The 21,814-nt window shown below is 41.9% G+C and overlaps 1 protein-coding gene across 2 annotated transcripts in view; it reads left to right on the plus strand.

Annotated features, from left to right (window-relative positions):
- The window catches only part of FERMT1 (FERM domain containing kindlin 1), a 59,301-nt gene that overhangs the window by 13,028 nt on the left and 24,459 nt on the right, over positions 1–21,814 (plus strand). For both annotated transcript variants that reach the window (XM_059037624.2, XM_059037625.2), the window contains exons 4-7: positions 4,678–4,824; positions 6,242–6,455; positions 8,491–8,593; positions 21,364–21,471. In XM_059037624.2, coding sequence (XP_058893607.1) covers positions 4,678–4,824; positions 6,242–6,455; positions 8,491–8,593; positions 21,364–21,471 — 572 coding nt within the window. The remainder of the gene's footprint in view (positions 1–4,677; positions 4,825–6,241; positions 6,456–8,490; positions 8,594–21,363; positions 21,472–21,814) is intronic.

The following is a 21,814-nucleotide window of genomic DNA, read 5'->3' on the forward strand; positions in this document are numbered from 1 at the left end:
ACTCCCTTCTGGCTTGCAGAGTTTCTGCTGAAAGATCAGCTTTTCACCTATGGGGATTCCCTTGTGTGTTATTTGTTGTTTTTTCCCTTGCTGCTTTTAATATGTTTTCTTTGTATTTAATTTTTGATAGTTTGATTAATATGTGTCTTGGAGTGTTTCTCCTTGGATTTATCCTGTATGGGACTCTCTATGCTTCCTGGACTTAAGTATTTCCTTTCCCATATTAGGGAAGTTTTGAATTATAATCTCTTCAAATATTTTCTCAGCCCCTTTCTTTTTCTCTTCTTCTTCTGGGACCCTTATAATTCAAATGTTGGTGAGTTTAATGTTGTCCCAGAGATCTCTGAGACTGTCCTCAGTTCTTTTCATTCTTTTTTCTTTATTCTGCTCTGCAGTAGTTATTTCCACTATTTTATCTTCCAGGTCACTTATCCGTTCTTCTGCCTCAGTTATTCTGCTATTGATTCCTTCTAGAGTATTTTTAATTTCACTTATTGTGTTGTTCATCGTTGCTTGTTTCCTCTTTAGTTCTTCAAGGTCCTTGTTAAATGTTTCTTGCATTTTCTCTATACTATTTCCAAGATTTTGGATCATCTTTACTATCATTATTCTGAATTCTTTTTCAGGTAGACACCCTATTCCCTCTTCATTTGTTAGTTCTGGTGGGTTTTTACCTTGATCCTTCATTTGCCATGTGTTTTTCTGTCTTCTCATTTTGCTTCTCTTACTGTGTTTGTGGTCTTGTTTTTGCAGGCTGCAGGTTTGTAGTTCCCATTGTTTTTGGTGTCTGTCCCCAGTGGCTAAGGTTGGTTCAATGAGTTGTGTAGGCTTCCTGGTTGAGGGGACTAGTGCCTGTGTTCTGGGGGATGAGGCTGGATCTTGTCTTTCTGGTGGGCAGGTCCACATTCAGTGGTGTGTTTTGGGGTGTCTGTGGCCTTATTATGATTTTAGGCAGCCTCTCTGATAATGGGTGGGGTTGTGTTCCTGTCTTGCTAGTTGTTAGGCATAGCGTGTCAACAGTGTAGCTTGCTTGTCGTTGAGTGAAGCCGGGTCTTGGTGTTGAGACGGAAATCTCTGGGATGTTTTTGCCATTTGATATTATGTGGAACTGGGAGGTCTCCTGTGGACCAGTGTCCTTGAGTTGTCTCTCCCACCTCAGAGGCACAGCACTGACGCCTGGCTGGAGCACCAAGAGCCTTTCATCCACACGGCTCAGAATAAAAGGGAGAAAAGGTAGAAAGAAAGAGAAAGAAAGAAAGAAAGAAAGGAAGGAAAGAAGGGGATAAAATAAAATAAAATAAAGTAAGATAAAATAAAACAAAGTTATTAAAATAAAAAATAAACAATAATTATTAAGAAAAACATTTTAAGTAAAAACAAAAACAAAAAAACGGACTGACCTAACCCTAGGACAAATGGTGAAAGCAAAGCTTTACAGACAAAATCTCACACAGAAGCATACACATACACACTCCAAAAAAGAGGTAAAGGGAAAAACATAAGATATCTTGCTCTCAAAGTCCACCTCAATTTGGGATGATTCGTTGTCTCTTCAGGTATTCCACAGATGCAGGGTACATCAGGTTGATTGTGGAAATTTAATCCGCTGCTCCTGAGGCTGCTGGGAGAGATTTCCCTTTCTCTTCTTTGTTCACACAGCTCCCAGGGTTCAGCTTTGGATTTGGCCCCACCTCTGCATGTAGGTCGCCTGAGGGCATCTGTTTTTCCGCTCAGACAGGACAGGGTTAAAGGAGCAGCTGATTCGGGGGCTCTGGCTCACTCAGGCCAGGGGGAGGCAGGGGTACGGATGCAGGGCGATCCTGCAGCGGCAGAGACTGGCGTGACGTTGCACCAACCTGAGGTGCACCGCGCGTTCTCCCAGGGAAGTTGTCCCTGGATCCCGGGACCCTGGCAGTGGCGGGCTGCACAGGCTCCTGAGAGGGGAGGTGTGGAGAGTGACCTGTGCTCGCACAGGTTTCTTGGTGGTGGCAGCAGCAGCCGCCTTAGTGTCCCATGCCCGTCTCTGGGGTCTGCGCTGTTAGCCGCGTCTCGCACCCTTCTCTGGAGCTCCTTTAAGCGGCGCTGTTAATCCCCTCTCCTCGCGCACCAGGAAACAGAGGCAAGAAAAAGTCTCTTGCCTCTTCGGCAGGTCCAGACTTTTTCCCGGACTCCCTCCCGGCTAGCCGTGGTGCACTAACCCCTGCAGGCTGTGTTCACGCCGCCAACGCCAGTCCTCTCCCTGCGATCTGAGCGAAGCCCGAGCCTCAGCTCCCAGCCCCCGCCCTTCCTGGCGGGTGAGCAGACAAGCCTCTCGGGCTGGTGAGTGCTGGTCGGCACTGCCCCTGTGCGGAGATCTCTCCGCTTTGCCCTCCACACCCCTGTTACTGTGCTCTCCTCCGTGGCTCTGAAGCTTCCCCCTCTGCCACCCGCAGTCTCCGCCTGCGAAGGGGCTTCAATTGTGTGGAAACCTTTCCTCCTTCACAGCTCGCTTCCACTGGTGCAGGTCCCATCCCTATTCTGTTGTCTCTGTTATTTCTTTTTTCTTTTGCCCTACTCAGGTTCATGTGGAGTTTCTTGCTTTGGGGGAGGTCTGAGGTCTTCTGCCAGTGTTCAGTTGGTGTTCTATAGGAGGAGTTCCACGTGTAGATGTATTTCTGATGTATCTATGGGGAGGAAGGTGATCTGTGCGTCTTACTCTTCTGCCATCTTCCTCAACTCCAGTAACTGGTTGTTGACTGAGCAAATGAATGGAAGCTTCCATTACAAAACATAAGTTCCAGAATTGTCCCTGATGTATGGTGAGCAAATGACAAGCACAGGGCACCTTGCTTTCAGTAACATTCTAATGAAAATTTGAAAACAGAATATATAAGAGTATATAACAGAGTATATAAGTAAAATTCTACATTTCACACACCACAGTGGACTGGAAGCACACATTGTAGCTGGGGCTGAAAACTTGAAGTTTTGAAATAAACAGAAACATTCATACATTCTTTTCTTTTCCAGATTACACCTTCATGGTAGTACTAAAGGGCTCAACTTGGCATTTCTAATAAACTTTTTTTTTTTTTTGACCATGCCACATGGCTTGTGGGATCTCAGTTCCCCAACCAGAGATTAAACACGGGCCACAGCAGTGAAAGGGCCGAGTCCTAACCACTGGACCACCAGGGAATTCCCTAATAATCACTTCTTATATGTGACGAATTGAAATTAAATCAACTTTAGCAATAGGATGATTTTTTCCCTCGAAGAAAAGACAAGACACAAATCTTGGGCTTGGAGATATCGGTGTTTCGTTTTGTTTTGTTTGTAAAGCTTCCACTGGAAATTTTGATTCATCTCCGGGTTTTGTGTATAAATTATGCATTTGGAATGGTCACAGGTGTGTGTTGCAACCTGACAGTCAGGCTTGGTTACTTGGTTACTGGGAGGAAATCGAGCTCAATTGCCAGCTTCAGCCTCAGCACCAAGCAGTGTTTGAACTAAGAGATAAGAGGACCTATGGAATCAGTGCATTTACCTCAAGGAAAGCTGCCCAGAAACTCTAACATCCACATTCCTTGGCTTTTACCTAGGATCCTAGCATCCCAGTGTGTTTATAAAGTTATCAGTTCTGATTGGTAATGGCAGTTATAAGTATATTTGATTAATAGAGGAAAATGGGGACTATCTTCTTAGTTTGAGTACTCCAGAAGCAGACCTGAGATAAGAATTCAAGTACAAATATTATTTATTTGGAAGGTGATGCCAGGAAACACTGTCTGGGAGTGGGAAACTGAGACTGAGAAGAGAAGGCCACTAATGAGCAAGTATCACTGATCAAGTCACACTGTGGGCAACTGGGGACCTCTGGGAGGCAGTGTGGACATGTCTTGGAGCTGTGCCACCCAAGCGGCAAGGGAGCTGGGGTGTTAATACACCATTCTCATTAGTCATTGAGTCATCGAGGGCTGTTCTTGGGGAGCGTTAATTCTCTGAACACATGTGGCCTGTTGCATCTGTATCTGAGCAGTGTGGACTCTGGCATCCAGAGCAAGCCCTTGGGTAGAGAGACACATCCTAGCTGCCATTGGAAGGGGGTCAGAGTGCACTGAAATGGTGATGGCCAAGGGGTGGGCAGGGCACCTACCATGTCTGCCTCGGGGATGAAAGTAGCTGTTGGGCAGAGAAAGGCTCTGAAGACCGCTGGTCCATAAAGAAAAAAGATGGGGTCTTTGGTTGTTGCTTAAAAACCTAAAAACAGAAAAGGAAGGATGGGACGGAGGAAGGAAAGAAGCAAGGAGGGAGGGGAAAACATAGTAAATAGATGACACAAGCATAGCGAAATGCTGAGAGCAGTTTAAGCAGAGTGATGAGCACAGGAAGGAGCCACTATACTATTCCCTTCACATTAGATAAGTTTGAAATATTTTCACAGTAGATTAAAAAACAAACTAGAAATTTTCCTAGACTGAATCTCCCTCCACTATCTGACCCCCCACACACACCCATTTTGGGAGTCACTTATACCCTTCAGTTTCTTCGGAAGGAATGTGATTTAGTTCCATTTATTTCTCAGGAATTTCCTGAGAAATGGTTTCAGATGTCCAACATGACTCTGAGTCTTAGAAGGAATTTTCTTTTTACTTTTTGCATTTCTTCTTTCTTTTTTATATATTTTTTATTTTTTAGATATTAGAAGAGCAGAAGAAGTTTCCTTGTTAAAGCCTTCTGGTGAATATTTTAAAAAGAAGAAAAGAAAAGAAAAAAATAATAAGGAGCCCATAATTGAAGATATTTTAAGCCTGGAGTATTCTCCAACAAATTCAGGTCTACCAGGTAAGATTTATGATAGGTGTTTTGTTGTTTTAGTTCATTATTCATCCAAGAATTTCTTAAATTCTTATGTCCCAAGTACTCTCCTCCCCTCTGCTCACCTTTCTTCTCTCCCCCAAACAAAGAAGGACTAAAATTGAGGATTCCAGTGATGAGGATAGAATATCCAACTAATTTTAGAACTAACAGAAATGTTTTGACAAAGTATTTTGTATGGCTCATTATTTTAATTGTATGTATTAGGTCGCTGATGAATGTAAAACTTTAGTAGAATTGGCCATGAATTTGTGGGATAAAGGAAATTTGTTAGATGACTCAGATATACTTCTCTTCCTGATCCTACCTTCATATGACTCTTTCCTGAACTCAATTTAAATTTTGCGTTGGGCGTGTAATAGGAGGGGCAGTAAAAATTCTGTAAAGGCATCATCCTTTTATTTTTACAGTCGTACATCAGAGATATTGCAGACCACAACAATAAAGCAAGTCACACGAATTATTTTGTTTCCCAGCTCATATAAAAGTTTACTGTTACTATTAAGTGTGCAATAGCATTAGGTCTTTAAAAAAATGTGCATACCTTAATTAAAAAATACTTTATTTCTAAAAATGCTAACATCATCTGAGCCTTCATCAAGTCATAGCAGTAACATCAAAGATCACTGATCACTGATCCCCATGACAAATATAATAATAATGGAAAAGTTTAAAATATTAGGAGAATTACCAAAATGTGACACAGAGACATGAAGTGAGCAAATGTCATTGGAAAAATGGCGCCAACTTGCTCAACACACAGTTGCCACAAACCTTCAATTTCTAAAAAAACAAAAAAACAGTATCTGCAAAGCACAATAAAATAAGATATGCCTATATATAAGAATTAACCTCTAGTTTGCTTGCAACTCTGAGGGTTTCTTGCATAGTATATTCCAGTGCAAAGAATGAAAAGGATTATTTACTCTTTCCTTATGCAAATTAGTCAGATGATTTATAAACCATCAACTAGCTGGGTTCTTAAAATTGTCAATACTGTGATTTGTTTAGGGGATTTGCCACAAAATATAGTGCATGCATGCATTCTGCGAGAGCTCCAGTTTTCTAATAGTGCCAGAACTCACTACTGAAATAGGAGAATTTTGAATTATTGAGAAGGAGATAGTCCCACATCTGTCTGGGTTGATTTTGGAAGTTTTTACAGCCTATGCGTTCCCAAGCTTCCCAGGAGCTAAATATTCAGACAGGAGTTGTACCTGTGTTTAACTTTGCTCCCCATCACTCATGACTTATCTGATTATTTTAAATGATAACAGATTTAAGTTCAAAATCCATTTTAGTAAAAGCAATATTGGTAATTATTTTTCTAAAGACTCCTACCCCAAATCTCATATCCTAGTTCATACTCTCCTTTGCTTTGCAGTAAGTCCTGGCTTATACAGTAGAACCGTGACCCCCACATATGACCCCATCAATGGTACGCCAGTGTCATCCACAATGACTTGGTTCAGTGACAGCCCTTTGACTGAACAAAACTGCAGTATCCTTGCATTCAGCCAGCCCCCTCAGTCACCAGAAGCTCTTGCTGACATGTACCAGCCTCGGTCTCTGGTTGACAAAGCCAAGCTTAACGCAGGGTAAGGACATGACTTCGTTTTGCTTCTCTGTGAACTGATGTTGATATAGTAAGAGAGATGCTGCAGGGATGGGGGAGGGAGGTGTTTCATTTTTAAGTTAGCATGCCTAGGGATTGTATACTATTCACAAAAGTCAGTGCTGATTTTAGCAACAAAAGGGAAAAATGCAGCCTTTCATCATTTCAATACATTTAAAGTGTGACAACATTTACGCACTGGGTTAATTCAACGGTTTACAATATGTGAATACTAATTCTTTGCCCGTACATGTGTGCAAAGTGTATTTTATGGAATGTAGAACAGCTTATAAGTGGGTTGGTCCTCATGGAGCAGCAGGGGAGACCCAAGGTGGCTTCACTGTCTTTCGTAGAGCACTCCTCCATTCTGCGATCCAACAAGTGAGTCCTTCAACTTTTGTTTGAAGTGGTCTCAGAAAACACAATTTATTTCTTAAACCACCATCTATTTCATTCCCTGTTGTCCACCAAGTCAAGTCAAGTTTGTTAACAGCATTCCATTCCCTGTGACATCTGGCCCCGAAGATGTCCATCTGTCCGTCCTGCTGTGCTGTCATGCACCCCATCCCCCTGACGTGCATGCTCACTCTTCTGTCACTGCCTCACCTCCAGCTTTTCCCCTGCTCCAGAACCCTCTCCTTCCCTCCTCCTCTACCAGCCCGTCCCTGTTTGTCCTTTAAAGCCCAGCCACATACAGTCTCCTCAGATGTCACCATTCAAGATCAGTCACTTCCCTTGAGTCCTGTTCTTTGGCTCCAGTGTTACCTTGTTCCTTTAGTATGAGGCTTGGTTACCCCACAGGACTGTCAATTCCTTTAGGTTGGAGACTGCATCTTGGTTATTCTTATTCTCCCAAAAGGGAATATATAATATGTAATAGAATATTACATATATAAGTATATATAATCAATATATATAAACATATATAAAATACTTGATAGACGTTCAAGCCATTTTCCTTCAGTGGCATTGGACGCCCCTCATTCCCACCTTGTTTTGTTGTTAACTTTCCATCACCCCTCACCATTGCCAGTACTCAAACTCTAGATTGTGCTACCCAGTACAGGAATCACTAGCCGCATATGGACATTTGTATTTATGTTTGAATATAATTAAAATTAAAATGTGGCACTAGCCACATTTAAACCTTCAGTAGCCACACGTGGCTAGTGGCTACTCAATTGGGCAGGGCAATATAGAATACTTCCATCGTTACAGAAAGTTCTACATAGAAATTTCTGTAAGATAGAGCCAGTTCTGGGTTGGGCCACCTGGTGTAGAAGTGGTCAGCAGTCAGCAAATACATGCAGCACAAGTACATGCAACAGTCAGCAAGCGCAGATTCTCATTCTGGCCCCACCACGAGGCATGTGACCTTGAACATATCACTTAATGTTGCTGAGGCTCATTTTCCTCACCTGTAAAACTGAGAAAATAACTGCCCTGGGGGACTTCCCTGGTGTTCCATTGGGTGAGACTCTGCGCTCCCAATGCAGGGGGCCCGGGTTCGATCCCTGGTCAGGGAACTAGATCCGCATGCTGCAACTAAGAGCCCTCATGCTGAAACTAAGAGCCCACATGCCACAACTAAAGATCTCGGGTGCTGCAACTGAGTCCACACGCCACCACTAAAGATCCCATGTGCCGCAACTAAGACCTGGCGCAGCCAAAATAAATAAAATTAAATTGTAAAAAAATTAACTCAAAATAAAAAAAATAAGAAGAAGAACTGCCCTGGCTCCTTCAGTCAGTTACTTTAAAGTGTCAGTGAGAAAATATATACATACAAAAAAGCACTTGGAAAGCTGTATGATAAAATGGAGATATAAGCTATTATCAAGTCATCTCCCTTACTGAGTTTTGGTTATATTACTTACCCGGACTTTGTTCAAGTGTGTATATATACACACGTATACATTTAGATATACATGTATATGTATATATAAACACATTATATAATACTATAATTATGTATGTAAAACTGATTGACTTTTAAAACTCATCCTGTTGTTTTCTAGTTGGCTAGACTCCTCACGTTCCCTTATGGAACAAGGCATCCAGGAGGATGAGCAGCTGCTGTTACGATTTAAATACTACACTTTCTTTGACTTGAATCCCAAAGTAAGATACTTTTTCTCTATTCTCTCTCTCCTTTTTAATTTTAATGTGAATGCATGAAAGTGTAAAATTGAGTTACTTAGTTTTCAAAATTAGGATTAATTTATGTAACCTTCTATAGGGTTAGACCAATAAATGTATACTGGTCTCTGGATTTTCATGTTTGTCTCTAGTGAGCATGGTAGGCTACCCCTGAGTTAGGAGAGTCTCTAAGGGTCTTCCCTCATGACATGTGCTGCCCCTCTCCATTCATGGTGAAGCAGGAACAAAAAAAGAGTGGCTCACAGAGTTGGAGCCCTTCATGCTTAGGAAGGAGGGAGTTGTCGAGGCCCAGGTTAAAAGGGAAGGGGTTTTGGCGAAGAAGCCAGGACCTCATGATAGCACACACCTGGCTCCCCACTTCAGTGCTGAATGAGTCTTGGGTGATGAGACAGAGGGATCATCTGGATAAATAAAGACCCCCAGCTGGTTGCCAACTCTCATTTTAAGTGCACATCTCCCACCTGAAGTTGCCTAGGACAGCTGAATGGTGAAATAACTCCTCTGAACATCTGCCCCTTCCTTGTCCCAATTCTCCTTTTTGCAGAGTTGTAAATTGGCACTTAAAATGGCCCAAAGTAGAAAACACGCACTGGGTCACCAGTCCTCTGAGTGCACAGCATGATTGTATCCTTCCCATCCCAGTTCCGAGCTGACTGCTCTTCTTCGATTACCACTGGGCACTTGTTCAAGGGGCCTGCCTCAGGTCGCCTTTTCTGCACCTGTCCCTTCCTCATCCACGGCAGTGTTTCTGCCTCTTGTGTCACTGTCTTCTCCTTGGTCCTCATTTTGTCTAGTCTCCAGAGGCCCATCTGGACTCCCACTGCTTACCTAACTGGCATCTGCTTCAAAGTAAGCCCTCTTCCTTGTTTCTGTGGGGCTCTTGCTCAGTCTTTGATTGAGATCCAACTTACTGCCCATGGGCCTAGCTTGCATCTGGAGTACATCACTTCCAGTGAATCATGGTAAGAAAGCAAACTTTGGCTCTTCTTTGATAAAATCTTCAGGAGAAATTACTCTTACGGCTTCTCTTAACCAATTGTTTTGATTTTCTTAAGGGCAATGTGAATTATACAATTATTCAGGTTTTCCTTTTTGTGTTGCCTGCTAGAACCAAATCTTTACACTTTCTGTAACCTCATTTTTTAGCCTCATTCCTGACTCAGCTTTACTCTTTCCTTGCCTAGTTCCTAGGTAACTTAATCTACCTTGTTGTATGCTATCTATTCTAATAAACTGCCTTAAATTTTTTTCTGAAACTAGATAACACATAAATAAAACATACTTACACATTTTCTAATTGCTAAGTCAGGAATGTGGCCCCAACTTATCTCTTCAGACTTGTGCCCCTGTTGTTTTATTTATTCATTTATTTATCGAACAACTACCGTGTGCCAAGAACTAAGATAGAAGTTGAGGGCCCCAAACTGCTGGACGTTAGAATAACGTTTTCAAATTTATGAAATAAAATACATGGGATTGGGGCTTCTGTGGCGGCGCAGTTGTTGAGATTCCGCCTGCTGATGCAGGGGACACGGGTTCATGCCCCGGTCCGGGAGGATCCCACATGCCGCGGAGCGGCTGGGCCCGTGAGCCATGGCCGCTGAGCCTACGTGTCCGGAGCCTGTGCTCCGCAACGGGAGAGGCCACAACACTGAGAGGCCCGCGTACTGCAAAAAAACCGAAAAACATAGGATTACAAAATGGAACTATATTGAACTATAGTAACCAAAATCTTTTTCAAAATGGATATAAGTAACATATCTGTTTAATTAGTTGATATCAAAGTGATGATGAATGTGAGCATTATTTGAAAACAGCAACTGTGATGCAATATGGAAAATCTGTGATTCTGGTACTCATGAAGTCACAAGTGCTCTGTAGTACTGTGGTTTGTGGCCTACATTCACCATGGAAGGAAATGCTAAATTTCCATTAAAAGCCGGTGCAAACGGAGGTGTAGTTTTTCCTAATCCAGGCTTATGGACCACCTGATTTAGACTCCCAAATCCAAGAATCGCAGATTCAGAAACCCTGCCCTAAGATCACATTCAGGTCTTATTCCTTCCAGAGAGGAGCTTTTCTCTACTCTTGGTCACACTGACCCGTCTCTTCTCTGAGCCACAACCGAGTGTAATTTCAGGACTCACACCTCTAATTGTACCACATTCATGGATTTTCTCTACAAATAAACTGCAAACTCCTTGGAGTTAGGGAACACTTCTGATATTTCCTTTATCCTCAACCCCTATGTGCTGCAAGGATGCTGGGAGAGTTAGACTTTCCTAGTCGCCTGCTCCAGGATGGGATCACCTGGTCCTTGGAGACCCTCCTATCAATTTCCTTGCCAAGGGCTTCCCTGGTGGTGCAGTGGTTGAGAGTCCGCCTGCCGATGCAGGGGACACGGGTTCGTGCCCTGGTCCGGGAAGATCCCACATGCCGCGGAGCGGCTGGGCCCGTGAGCCATGGCCGCTGAGCCTGCGCGTCCGGAGCCTGTGCTCCGGAACGGGAGAGGCCACAACAGTGAGAGGCCCGCGTACAGCAAAAAAAAACACTTCCCTCTTAGAACTGCTTTTGCTGCATCCCATTGGTTTAGGGTCATCGTGTCTCCATTGTCATTTGTTTCTAGGTATTTTTTTATTTCCTCTTTGATTTCTTCAGTGATCACTTCGTTATTAAGTAGTGTAATGTTTAGCCTCCATGAGTTTGTATTTTTTACAGATCTTTTCCTGTAATTGATAACTAGTCTCATAGCTTTGTGGTCAGAAGAGATACTTAATATGATTTCAATTTTCTTAAATTTACCAAGGCTAGATTTGTGACCCAAGATATGATCTATCCTGGAGAATGTTCCATGAGCACTTGAGAAAAATGGGTATTCTGTTGTTTTTGGATGCAATGTCCTATAAATATCAATTAAGTCCATCTTGTTTAATGTATCATTTAAATCTTGTGTTTCCTTATTTATTTTCATTTTGGATTATCTGTCCATTGGTGAAAGTGGCGTGTTAAAGTCTCCTACTATGAATGTGTTACTGTCGATTTCCCCTTTTATGGCTGTTAGTATTTGCCTTATGTATTGAGGTGCTCCTATGTTGGGTGCATAAATATTTACCATTGTTTTATCTTCTTCTTGGATCGATCCCTTGATCATTATGTAGTGTCCTTCTTTGTTTCTTGTAATAGTCTTTATTTTAAAGTCTATTTTGTCTGATATGAGAATTGCTACTCCAGCTTTCTTCTGATTTCCATTTGCATGGAATATCTTTTTCCATCCCATCACTTTCAGTCTGTAGGTGTCCCTAGGTCTGAAGTGCGTCTCTTGTACACAGCATATATACAGGTCTTGTCTTTGTATCCATTCAGCCAGTCTGTGTCTTTTGGTGGGAGCATTGAATCCATTTATATTTAAGGTAAGTATCGATATGTATGGTCCTATTACCATTTACTTAATTGTTTCGGGTTTGTTCTTGTAGGTCTTTTCCTTCTCTTGTGTTTCTTGCCTAGAGAAGTTCCTTTAGCATTTGTTGTAAAGCTGGTTTGGTGGTGCTGAACTCTCTCAGCTTTTGCTTCTCTGTAAAGGTTTTAATTTCTCCATCAAATCTGAATGAGATCCTTGCTGGGTAGAGTAATCTTAGTTGTAGGTTTTTCTCCTTCATCACTTTAAATATGTCCTGCCACTCCCTTCTGGCTTGCAGAGTTTCTGCTGAAAGATCAGCTTTTCACCTATGGGGATTCCCTTGTGTGTTATTTGTTGTTTTTCCCTTGCTGCTTTTAATATGTTTTCTTTGTATTTAATTTTTGATAGTTTGATTAATATGGGTCTTGGAGTGTTTCTCCTTGGATTTATCCTGTATGGGACTCTCTGTGCTTCCTGGAGTTGATTAAGTATTTCCTTTCCCATATTAGGGAAGTTTTCAACTATAATCTCTTCAAATATTTTCTCAGTCCCTTTCTTTTTCTCTTCTTCTTCTGACCCCTATAATTCAAATGTTGGTGAGTTTAATGTTGTCCCAGAGATCTCTGAGACTGTCCTCAGTTTTTTTCATTCTTTTTTCTTTATTCTGCTCTGCAGTAGTTATTTCCACTATTTTATCTTCCAGGTCACTTATCTATTCTTCTGCCTCAGTTATTCTGCTATTCATCTCATCTAGAGTATTTTTAATTTCATTTATTGTGTTGTTCATCGTTGCTTGTTTCCTCTTTAGTTCTTCAAGATCCTTGTTAAATGTTTCTTGCATTTTCTCTATACTATTTCCAAGATTTTGGATCATCTTTACTATTATTCTGAATTCTTTTTCAGGTAGACTGCCTATTTCCTCTTCATTTGTGAGGTCTGGTGGGTTTTTACCTTGCTCCTTTATCTGCTGTGTGTTTTTCTGTCTTTTCATTTTGCTTATCTTACTGTGTTTGGGGTGTCCTTTTTGCAGGCTGCAGGTTCGTAGTTCCCATTGTTTTTGGTGGGTTGAGTAGATTCCTGGTTGAGGGGACTAGTGCCTGTGTTCTGGTGGATGAGGCTGGATCTTGTCTTTCTGGTGGGCAGGTCCATGTCTGGTGGTGTGTTTGGGGGTGTCTGTAGCATTATTATGATTTTAGGCAGCCTCTCTGCTAATAGATGTGCTGTGTTCCTGTCTTGCTATTTGTTTGGCATAGGGTGTCCAGCACTGTAGCTTGCTGATTGTTGATTGAAGCTGGGACTTGGTGTTGAGATGGATATCTCTCGGAGATTTTTGCCGTTTGATATTACGTGGAGCTGGGAGGTCTCTTATGGACCAGTGTCCTGAAGTTGGTTCTCCCACCAAGAGGCACAGCCCTGACGCCTGCCTGGAGCACCAAGAGCCTTTAATCCACATGGCTCAGAATAAAAGGGATAAGAAAGAAAAGAAAGAAAGAAAGAAAGAAAGAAAGAAAGAAAGAAAGAAAGAAAGAAAGAAAGGGAATTAAGTTATTAAATAAAAAATAATTATTAAGAAGAAAAAATTTTTTAAGTAAAAACAAACAAAAAACGGGACGGTCAGAAACCTAGGACAAATGTTGAAAGCAAAGCTATACAGACAAAATCTCACACAGAAGCATACACATACACACTCGCAAAAAGAGAAAAAGGGGGAAAAAAATAATATATCTTGCTCCCAAAGTCCACCTCCTCAATTTGGCATGATTCATTGTCTATTCAGGTATTCTACAGATGCAGGGTACATCAAGTTGACTGTGGAGCTTTAATCCGCTGCTTCTGAGGCTGCTGGAAGAGATTTCCCTTTCTCTTCTTTGTTCATACAGCTCCTGGGGTTCATCTTTGGATTTGGCCCCCACCTCTGCATATAGGTCGCCTGAGGGCGTCTGCTCTTCGCTCAGACAGGACGGGGTTAAAGGAGCAGCTGATTCAGGGGCTCTGGCTCACTCAGGTCAGGGGGAGGGAGGGGCACGGAGTGCGGGGTGAGGCTGCAGCGGCAGAGGCCGGCGTGACGTTGCACCAGCCTGAGGCACGCCGTGTGTTCTCCCTGGGAAGTTGTCCCTGGATCACGGGACCCTGGCGGTGGCGGGCTGCACAGGCTCCCGGGAGGGGCGGTGTGGACAGTGACCTGTGCTCGCAAACAGGCTTCTTGGTGGCAGCAGCAGCAGCGTTAGAGTCTCATGCCCGTCTCTGGGGTCCGCGCTGATAGCCGTGGCTCGTGGCCGTCTCTGGAGCCCCTTTAAGTGGCCCGCTTAATCCCCTCTCCTCGCGCACCAGGAAGCAAAGAGGCAAGAAAAAGTCTCTTGCCTCTTCGGCAGGTCCAGACTTTTTCCCGGAGTCCCTCCCAGCTAGCCGTGGTGCACTAACCCCTTCAGGCTGCGTTCACGCAGCCAACCCCAGTCCTCTCCCTGCTATCCGACCGAAGCCCGAGCCTCAACTCCCAGCCCCCGCCTGTCCCGGCAGGTGACTAGACAAGCCTCTTGGGCTGGTAAGTGCTGGTCGGCACCGATTCTCTGTGCGGGAATCTCTCCGCTTTGCCCTCCGCACCCTTGTTGCTGCGCTCTCCTCCGTGGCTCCTCCCCCTCCACCACCCGCAGTCTCCACCCGCGAAGGGGCTTCTAGTGTGTGGGAACATTTCCTCCTTCACGGCTCCCTCCCACTGGTGCAGGTCCCGTCCCTATTCTTTTGTCTCTGTTTATTCTTTTTTCTTTTGCCCTACCCAGGTACATGAGAAGTTTCTTGCCTTTTGTGGGGTCTGAGGTCTTCTGCCAACGTTCAGTGGGTATTCCATAGGAGCAGTTCCACGTGTAGATGTATTTCTGATGTATCTTTGGTGAGGAAGGTGATCTCCGCGTCTTACTCTTCCATCATCTTCCCCAAAATCCTCCATATAGTGTTTTGATTAGGAAGAATGAATCAGCTTTCTTTTGATGTGGAGCATATTCAGGGAATATTACTGAATGAAAAAGAACAAGGTACAAAACAATCGGTAGAGAAACTACACTTTGTGGGGAACAAGGAAGGGAAAGAGACTGACTTTTTATTGTACACCCTTTATCCCTTTTGAATTCATTCAAAATGAATTCCATTATTATATACTCTTTTGCCCCATTTAAGTGCATTTTAAAATGTGTGCATTTTTTTAAAAAACCTTCTGTGACTCCAGTAGTTTACAGTATTTTTTAAAATGTTCACTAGAGAAAAGGCACATCAGTTTTAATAAGAGGCCTAGAAGATACTAAAACTTGACATCCAACTGGGGACTTCCCTGGTGGTCCAGTGGTTAAGAATCCACCTGCCAATGCAGGAGACATGGGTTTGAGCCATGGTCCGGGAAGATGCCGCAGAGCAACTAAGCCCGTGTGCCACAACTACTGAGCCTGTGTGCTGCAACTACTGAGCCCGCATGTCACAACTACTGAGCCTGCATTTCGCAACTACTGAAGCACGCACACCTAGAGCCCATGCTCTGCAACAAGAGAAGCCACCACGATGAGAAGCCCACGCACCTAAACAAAGAGTAGCCCACACTTGCCGCAACTAGAGAAAGCCTGTGCGCAGCAATGAAGATCCAGCACAGGCAAAATAATTAATTAATTAATTAATTTTAAAAACTTGCTATCCACGTTTTTAGGGAATCACTTAAGAGTGATTAGATCCAAATAGTAATCCTTTCCTGAGAGCATGAAAACTATGAGAGGTAAGTTTTGTTATTTTTTATATTGTTGGTTGGTGGAAGGAGGGAAGAGTTTACTGAATTGACTAGATAGGGAGAAACAGGGATTCAAGCAGTGGAGTTGGCAGAAACCACGTGCTTTGGTGGTTTCTATTTTCAATTAACCAGGAGACAAAGGAAATTGAGGGCCAAGGAGAGGGCAGCAGTAGCTAGTTCCCACCAGGGAAAAATTTGTTTCTGAGTCGCTGAAACCACTGAAAGAGTTCTCAGGAAAAAAGCTTTCGGGACACCTGTTAATGAATGAACCTGTGAAGACCCAGGACCTTGTGCTGTCCCAGAGCCTCAGTGGGAATGTGAACAAGCCTCCAAAGAGGAAAATCCAGAGCTCTGTGGATGCCGCAGAGGAATCCAGGTTCCTCAGCAGGAGCCAGGCTGGCCCAGCCTCTTCTTTTGATGTTAGTCTGTAAATGCAGGCAACTCTTTTTTTTTTTTTTTTGCGGTGCGCGGGCCTCTCACTGTTGTGGCCTCTCCCGTTCCGAAGCACAGGCTCCGGACACGCAGGCTCAGCCGCCATGGCTCACGGACCCAGCCGCTTCGCGGCACGTGGGATCCTCCCGGACCGGGGCACGAACCCACGTCCCCTGCATCGGCAGGCAGTCTCTCAACCACTGCGCCAACAGGGAAGCCCAGGCAACTCTTGTTTCACCAATATTCTGTCAAAGAGGTTTTTTTTTATCTGGCTTGGGGTGGAGGGGAGTTAGGTATTTTTAGGTGAGGAAGCTCTTATTAAATTTTTTAAATCTTTACTGACTGCATTTGAAAGAGAAGCCTTATAAGGTGATTTAACTTACTCTCACTAAAACCCCTACAGCAGACAGAGAGGGAGAGATAGATAGATAGATAGATAGATAGATAGATAGATAGATGATAGATAGATAGATAGGTAGATAGATAGGTAGATGATAGACAAACATGACAGTTTGTTAGTCCAATTCAGATTTCGGCAACTGCACATACTATTTAGATTTTGTGTTTCAGCTGTGAATTAAAGGCAGGGGCCTTTGGGGGAGTGTGTTGGGGGTTGCTTGCCTGGTTTTTGTGTGCGCTGGTGTGTGTGGTTTGTTTAGTTGTCATGTCTTTGGATTACAGTATAATTGACATGCCATAAAATTTACCCATTGTAAGTGTACAATGTGATTTTTAGTGAATTTATATAGTTGTGCAACCATCACCACAATCTAGTTTTAAAACCCTTGTGTCACCCAAAAATGTTTCCTCATACCCATTTGTGGTCAGTCCCTGCCCCCCATCCCCAGCCCGCACCTGGTCTGCTTTCTGTCTTGAGTTTTGCCTTTTCTAGAAATTTCACATATGGAATCATACAGTGTGTAGTCTTGTATCTGGACTCTCGGCATGATGACTTCGAAGGTTATCTGTGTTTTTGCCAGAGTGGTGTCCTATCGTATGGATGGACACATTTGGATACACTTGTTTATCCATTTTCCAGTTGAAAGACATTGGATTGTTTCTGGTTTGGAGCTGTTATGAATGATGCTACCATGAAAGTTTTTATGCGTGTCATGTTTTGCTTTGTTTTTGGAGGATTCTGGGGCCAACTCCTGAGGGTTTCCATGACATCTGTCAAAGTTCACAAAACAAGGACAGACTTTCTTAAGGTTCCTATTATTTCAGCCTCCTGAAAACCACACCCCTGGAGCTGCATTTGCCCTCCTTTCCAAGCAGCTTTAGAAATGCTGAGAAGGAGGGAGCCTGTGAACAGGTCATGGTCCCACTGGCCTAAGAGCAGCACTGCTTGCCAGGTTCGGCTCACTGCGGATTTTGACCTTCCCTGTCACCTTTTTCCCTAGTGTGCATAAAGTTAATGCAAAACGAAAAACAAACACATGCCAACCAACCTGTGATAAACCTGTTTAGGTACTCTGACTATCTTTCTATTTCTCCCCCATGTTATCTTCAACATTTTATCTTTTTTAAAGGATACAGTAAGGTGTAGCCTCAATATGAAAAAAAAAAAAAGAAAAGAAAGAAAATCAAACATAGGAGTTATTGTTTAATCGGTACAGAATTCCAGTTTTGCAAGATGAAATGAGTTCTGGAGACAGATGGTGGTAATGTTTGCACAGCAATGCGAGTGTACTTAATGCCACTGAACCATACACTGAAAAATGGCTAGAACTAAAAAGGAATTATTTAGAGTAAAAATGGAAAATAGTCCTTTACCATGACCTTTCTCCTGAGAACTAGCCACAGTTAACAGCTTAATGATTCATGCAGATTTTTTCACATACATTTATAAATGTATTTTTGAACAGATCTTCAGGATCTTTTCTTCCTACATAAATAGGATCATGTATTTGCTGTGTAGCTCGCTTCTTTTTACTTCATAATATATCACGGCTATCTTTTCATGTCAGCATATGTGTCTGACTCACTTTTTTTAACCAGTACAAAATAATCAGAGGAAAGGCTATAGTTTATCAGGACCTGTGGGTTGCTTGAAATTTTTCCTCTTTCAAAAACTGTGAACATTCTTGTACAAGTGTCTTTGTTGAGTGCTTTGCATTTCTTTAGAATAGTAACTGTAGACATGCTCATGAAAGGGCAAAAAAAACATTTAAATATCCCATCAAAGTTCTTCCTACCGATCTCATATGTGTAAGTGCCCATTTGCACCGCATCCTCACCAATACCAGCCATTATCAGTACTTACAGCCTGGGTAAATCTGATAAGAAAATAGAAATTATGTCATCTTGTTTTTTCTAATAAATTTATTTATTTTTGGTTGTGTTGGGTCTTCGTTGCTGTGTGCAGGCTTTCTCTAGTTGCGGCGAGCGGGGCTACTCTTCATTGTGGTGTGCGGGCTTCCCATTGCAGTGGCTTCTCTTGTTGTGGAGCACGGGCTCTAGGCGCATGGGCTTCAGTAGCTGCAGCACGTAGGCTCAGTAGCTGTGGTGCACAGACTTAGTTGCTCCACGGCATGTGGGATCTTCCCAGACCAGGACTCGAGCCTGTGTCCCCTGCGTTGGCAGGCGGATTCTTAACCACAACGCCACCAGGGAAGCCCTATGTCTTCTTGTATTAATTTGAATTCTCTGATTACTAGTGAGGTTGAGAATCTTTTCTAATGTTTATGTGGCCATTTTGGTTTCTTTTGTGAATTGCCTGTTGATATATATATTTGCCCCATCTTCTATTGAACTCTTTATATTTTTCGTATTTATTTATAGGAGCACTTTGTGTGTAATGGATATTACCATTTTTATTGCAGATATTTTCTTTCAATCTATACCTTATAAACATATAATCTTCTTCAGGGTATTTTTCACTTAAAAATGTTTAGTTATTGATTGTCAAGTCAGCCTTATGCAGCATAACCTAAAGTTTTCCTCTCTTGCTTAGAAAGGGCTTCCTTGCTGAAAAATTACAAAAAGTTTTCTCTCATGTTTCCTTCTAATAGTTTTGATTGTTATCTTTAGATTTCTTATAACTGCTTTTAGATATATAATTCACATAATACCATGCATTTCACATACCAACATTTCACCCATTTAATATGTACAAATCAGTGGTTTTTAGTATATTCACAGAGTTGTGCAACCAACACCACTATCTAATTTCAGAACATTTTCATCATCCCACCAAGAAGTCCATCACCCATTAGGAGTCTCTTCCCATTTCCCTCCAACCCTCCCAATCCTAAGCAACCATCAGTCTACTTTCTGTCTCTATGGATTTGCTTATTCTGGACATTTCATGTAAATGGAGTTATACAATATACAAACTATTTGGTACTTTGTGACAGTTTCTTTCACTTAGCATAGTATTTTCAAGGTCCATTCATATTGTAGCATGTATCAGTACTTCATTTCATTGCCAAATAATATTCCATTTTATATATATATATATATATATATATATATGTATGTATTTATGCATTTGTCAGCTGACAGACATCTGGATTGTTTCTACTTTTTGGCTGTTATGAAAAATACTGCTGTGAACATTCATGTACAAGTCTGGGTTTTGGGGTTCTTTTGACTTTTTAAAATTATGGTAAAATATACAAAACATAACATTTGCCATTTTAACCATTTTTAGGTCTACAATTCAGTGGCATTAAGTACATTCACAGTGTTGTGCAACTATCACCACTATTTTCAGAACTATTTCATCATCCTGTACAGAAATGCTATACCCATTAAACAAAGCTCCCCATTCCCCACTTCCTCCAGCCCCTAGTAACCTCTATCCTACTTCCCGTCTTTATGAATTTGCCTAGTCTAGGTACTTCATGTAAGTGGAATCATACAATAATTGTCTTTTTGTGTCTGTCTGATTTCACTGAGCATAATGTCTTCAAGGTTCATTTATGTTGTAGCATGTATCAGAATTCCTTTCCTTTTCAAGGCTGAATAATACTCCATTGTATTCCATTGTATATATTGGATATATATTACATCTTGTTTATTCAATTATCTATTGAGAGATATTTTGGTTGTTTCTAGCTTTTGGCAATTGTGAATAATGCTACTATGAACATTGGTGTAATAGTATTTGTTTGAGTCCCGGTTTTCCATTTTTTTCAGTATATACTTATGAGTGGAATTCCTGGACCATATTCTATGTTCAGCTTTTTCAGGAGCTGCCAAACTGTTTCCCATGGAGGCTACACCATTTTTCATTCCCAGCAGCAATGCACAGGGGTTCCAATTTGTCCACATTCTCACCAATATTTGTTATTATCTGTCCTTTAGATTAGATTCATCCTAGTGGATGTGAAATGGTATCTCATGGTTTTGCATGTTTAGATTCTTTAATCTATCTGTAATTTATGCATTTTGGATGTGTAAGATTGTTTTGTGATTTTCGATTTTTGTTCTCCAAATTGCTTGGCATTTTTAACACTGTTATAGTGCTGAATTCTTTCTTCCCCTGCTGATAAAATGCCATTTTATTTTATATTAAATTATATATATACATAGGTCTGTTCCTAGATATTACTTTATTGACATTTTGTGCATTGCTATACCAATACCACACTATTTTAGTTGCTGCCACTTTATTATATATTTTAATATCTGGGAGGACAAGTGTCTCTCCAGCACTGTTCTTTTTCAAAATGTTCTTGGAGATATTTGAACATTGTCTCTTCCAGCCCAACTTGATCAGCTTGCATGAAGTTCCACTAAAAACCCCTGTCAGATTCTGATTAGATTTACAGAGTCTACAGATCAGCCTGGGGACCCCTTCTCCTTATACTACTTATCGCATAAACCATTTCACTACCTGTATTTCCCAACAATAGAAGTGTGATAAGAAAGGGAAAATACTGGAATCTAAGATGGGTCAGTTTGGCCCCTTGAAGAAGCTCTGGAAAATATTTTGAGAAAGAAAGTTCTTAATTCAGAGTAAAATGAGCTGGGGCAGTGGAAAGATAGAGGGGTTTATTTCAGTTACCTGAACTAAAGTTTATTGCATCTGGTTAACAAGGATTGGCCTCAGTTATTCTAGATCTTTTGTATTGTGGAATGTAAATATGCCCCCTCATACATACACACGCATATATCTATTTCTTTCTCTAGTACGATGCTGTCCGAATAAACCAACTCTATGAACAAGCCAGGTGGGCCATTCTCTTAGAAGAAACTGACTGCACAGAGGAAGAAATGTTGATCTTTGCAGCACTACAGGTATGGGAACCTCGGTACCTCTCTCTGAAAGGAGACAAAGAAAATTTGTTCTCCTTAAAGTTTCATTTTCTTCATACTGATTTTTTTTCTTTGAAAAAGAGCTGAAAATGAAGGTAGTAAATTTAAATTTAAAATATTCCTCATAACCCATCCACATGCACATCTTATAAGGCATCAGTCTTGCCGTCCTCATCTCTTCTGCACTACAAGGTCAACCAGTGATGGAAAAGAACTGAGCTGGAACATGACTAACCATAAATCTCAAAATAATTTAAATGATATTTCATTTTCCCTACATAGCTGGGAGATCTCCTTCCAGGAGATGTTCAGTATTACAGGGGAA

This window comes from Kogia breviceps, chromosome 14 (assembly GCF_026419965.1).
Source record: "Kogia breviceps isolate mKogBre1 chromosome 14, mKogBre1 haplotype 1, whole genome shotgun sequence".
Lineage (NCBI taxonomy): Eukaryota > Metazoa > Chordata > Mammalia > Artiodactyla > Physeteridae > Kogia > Kogia breviceps.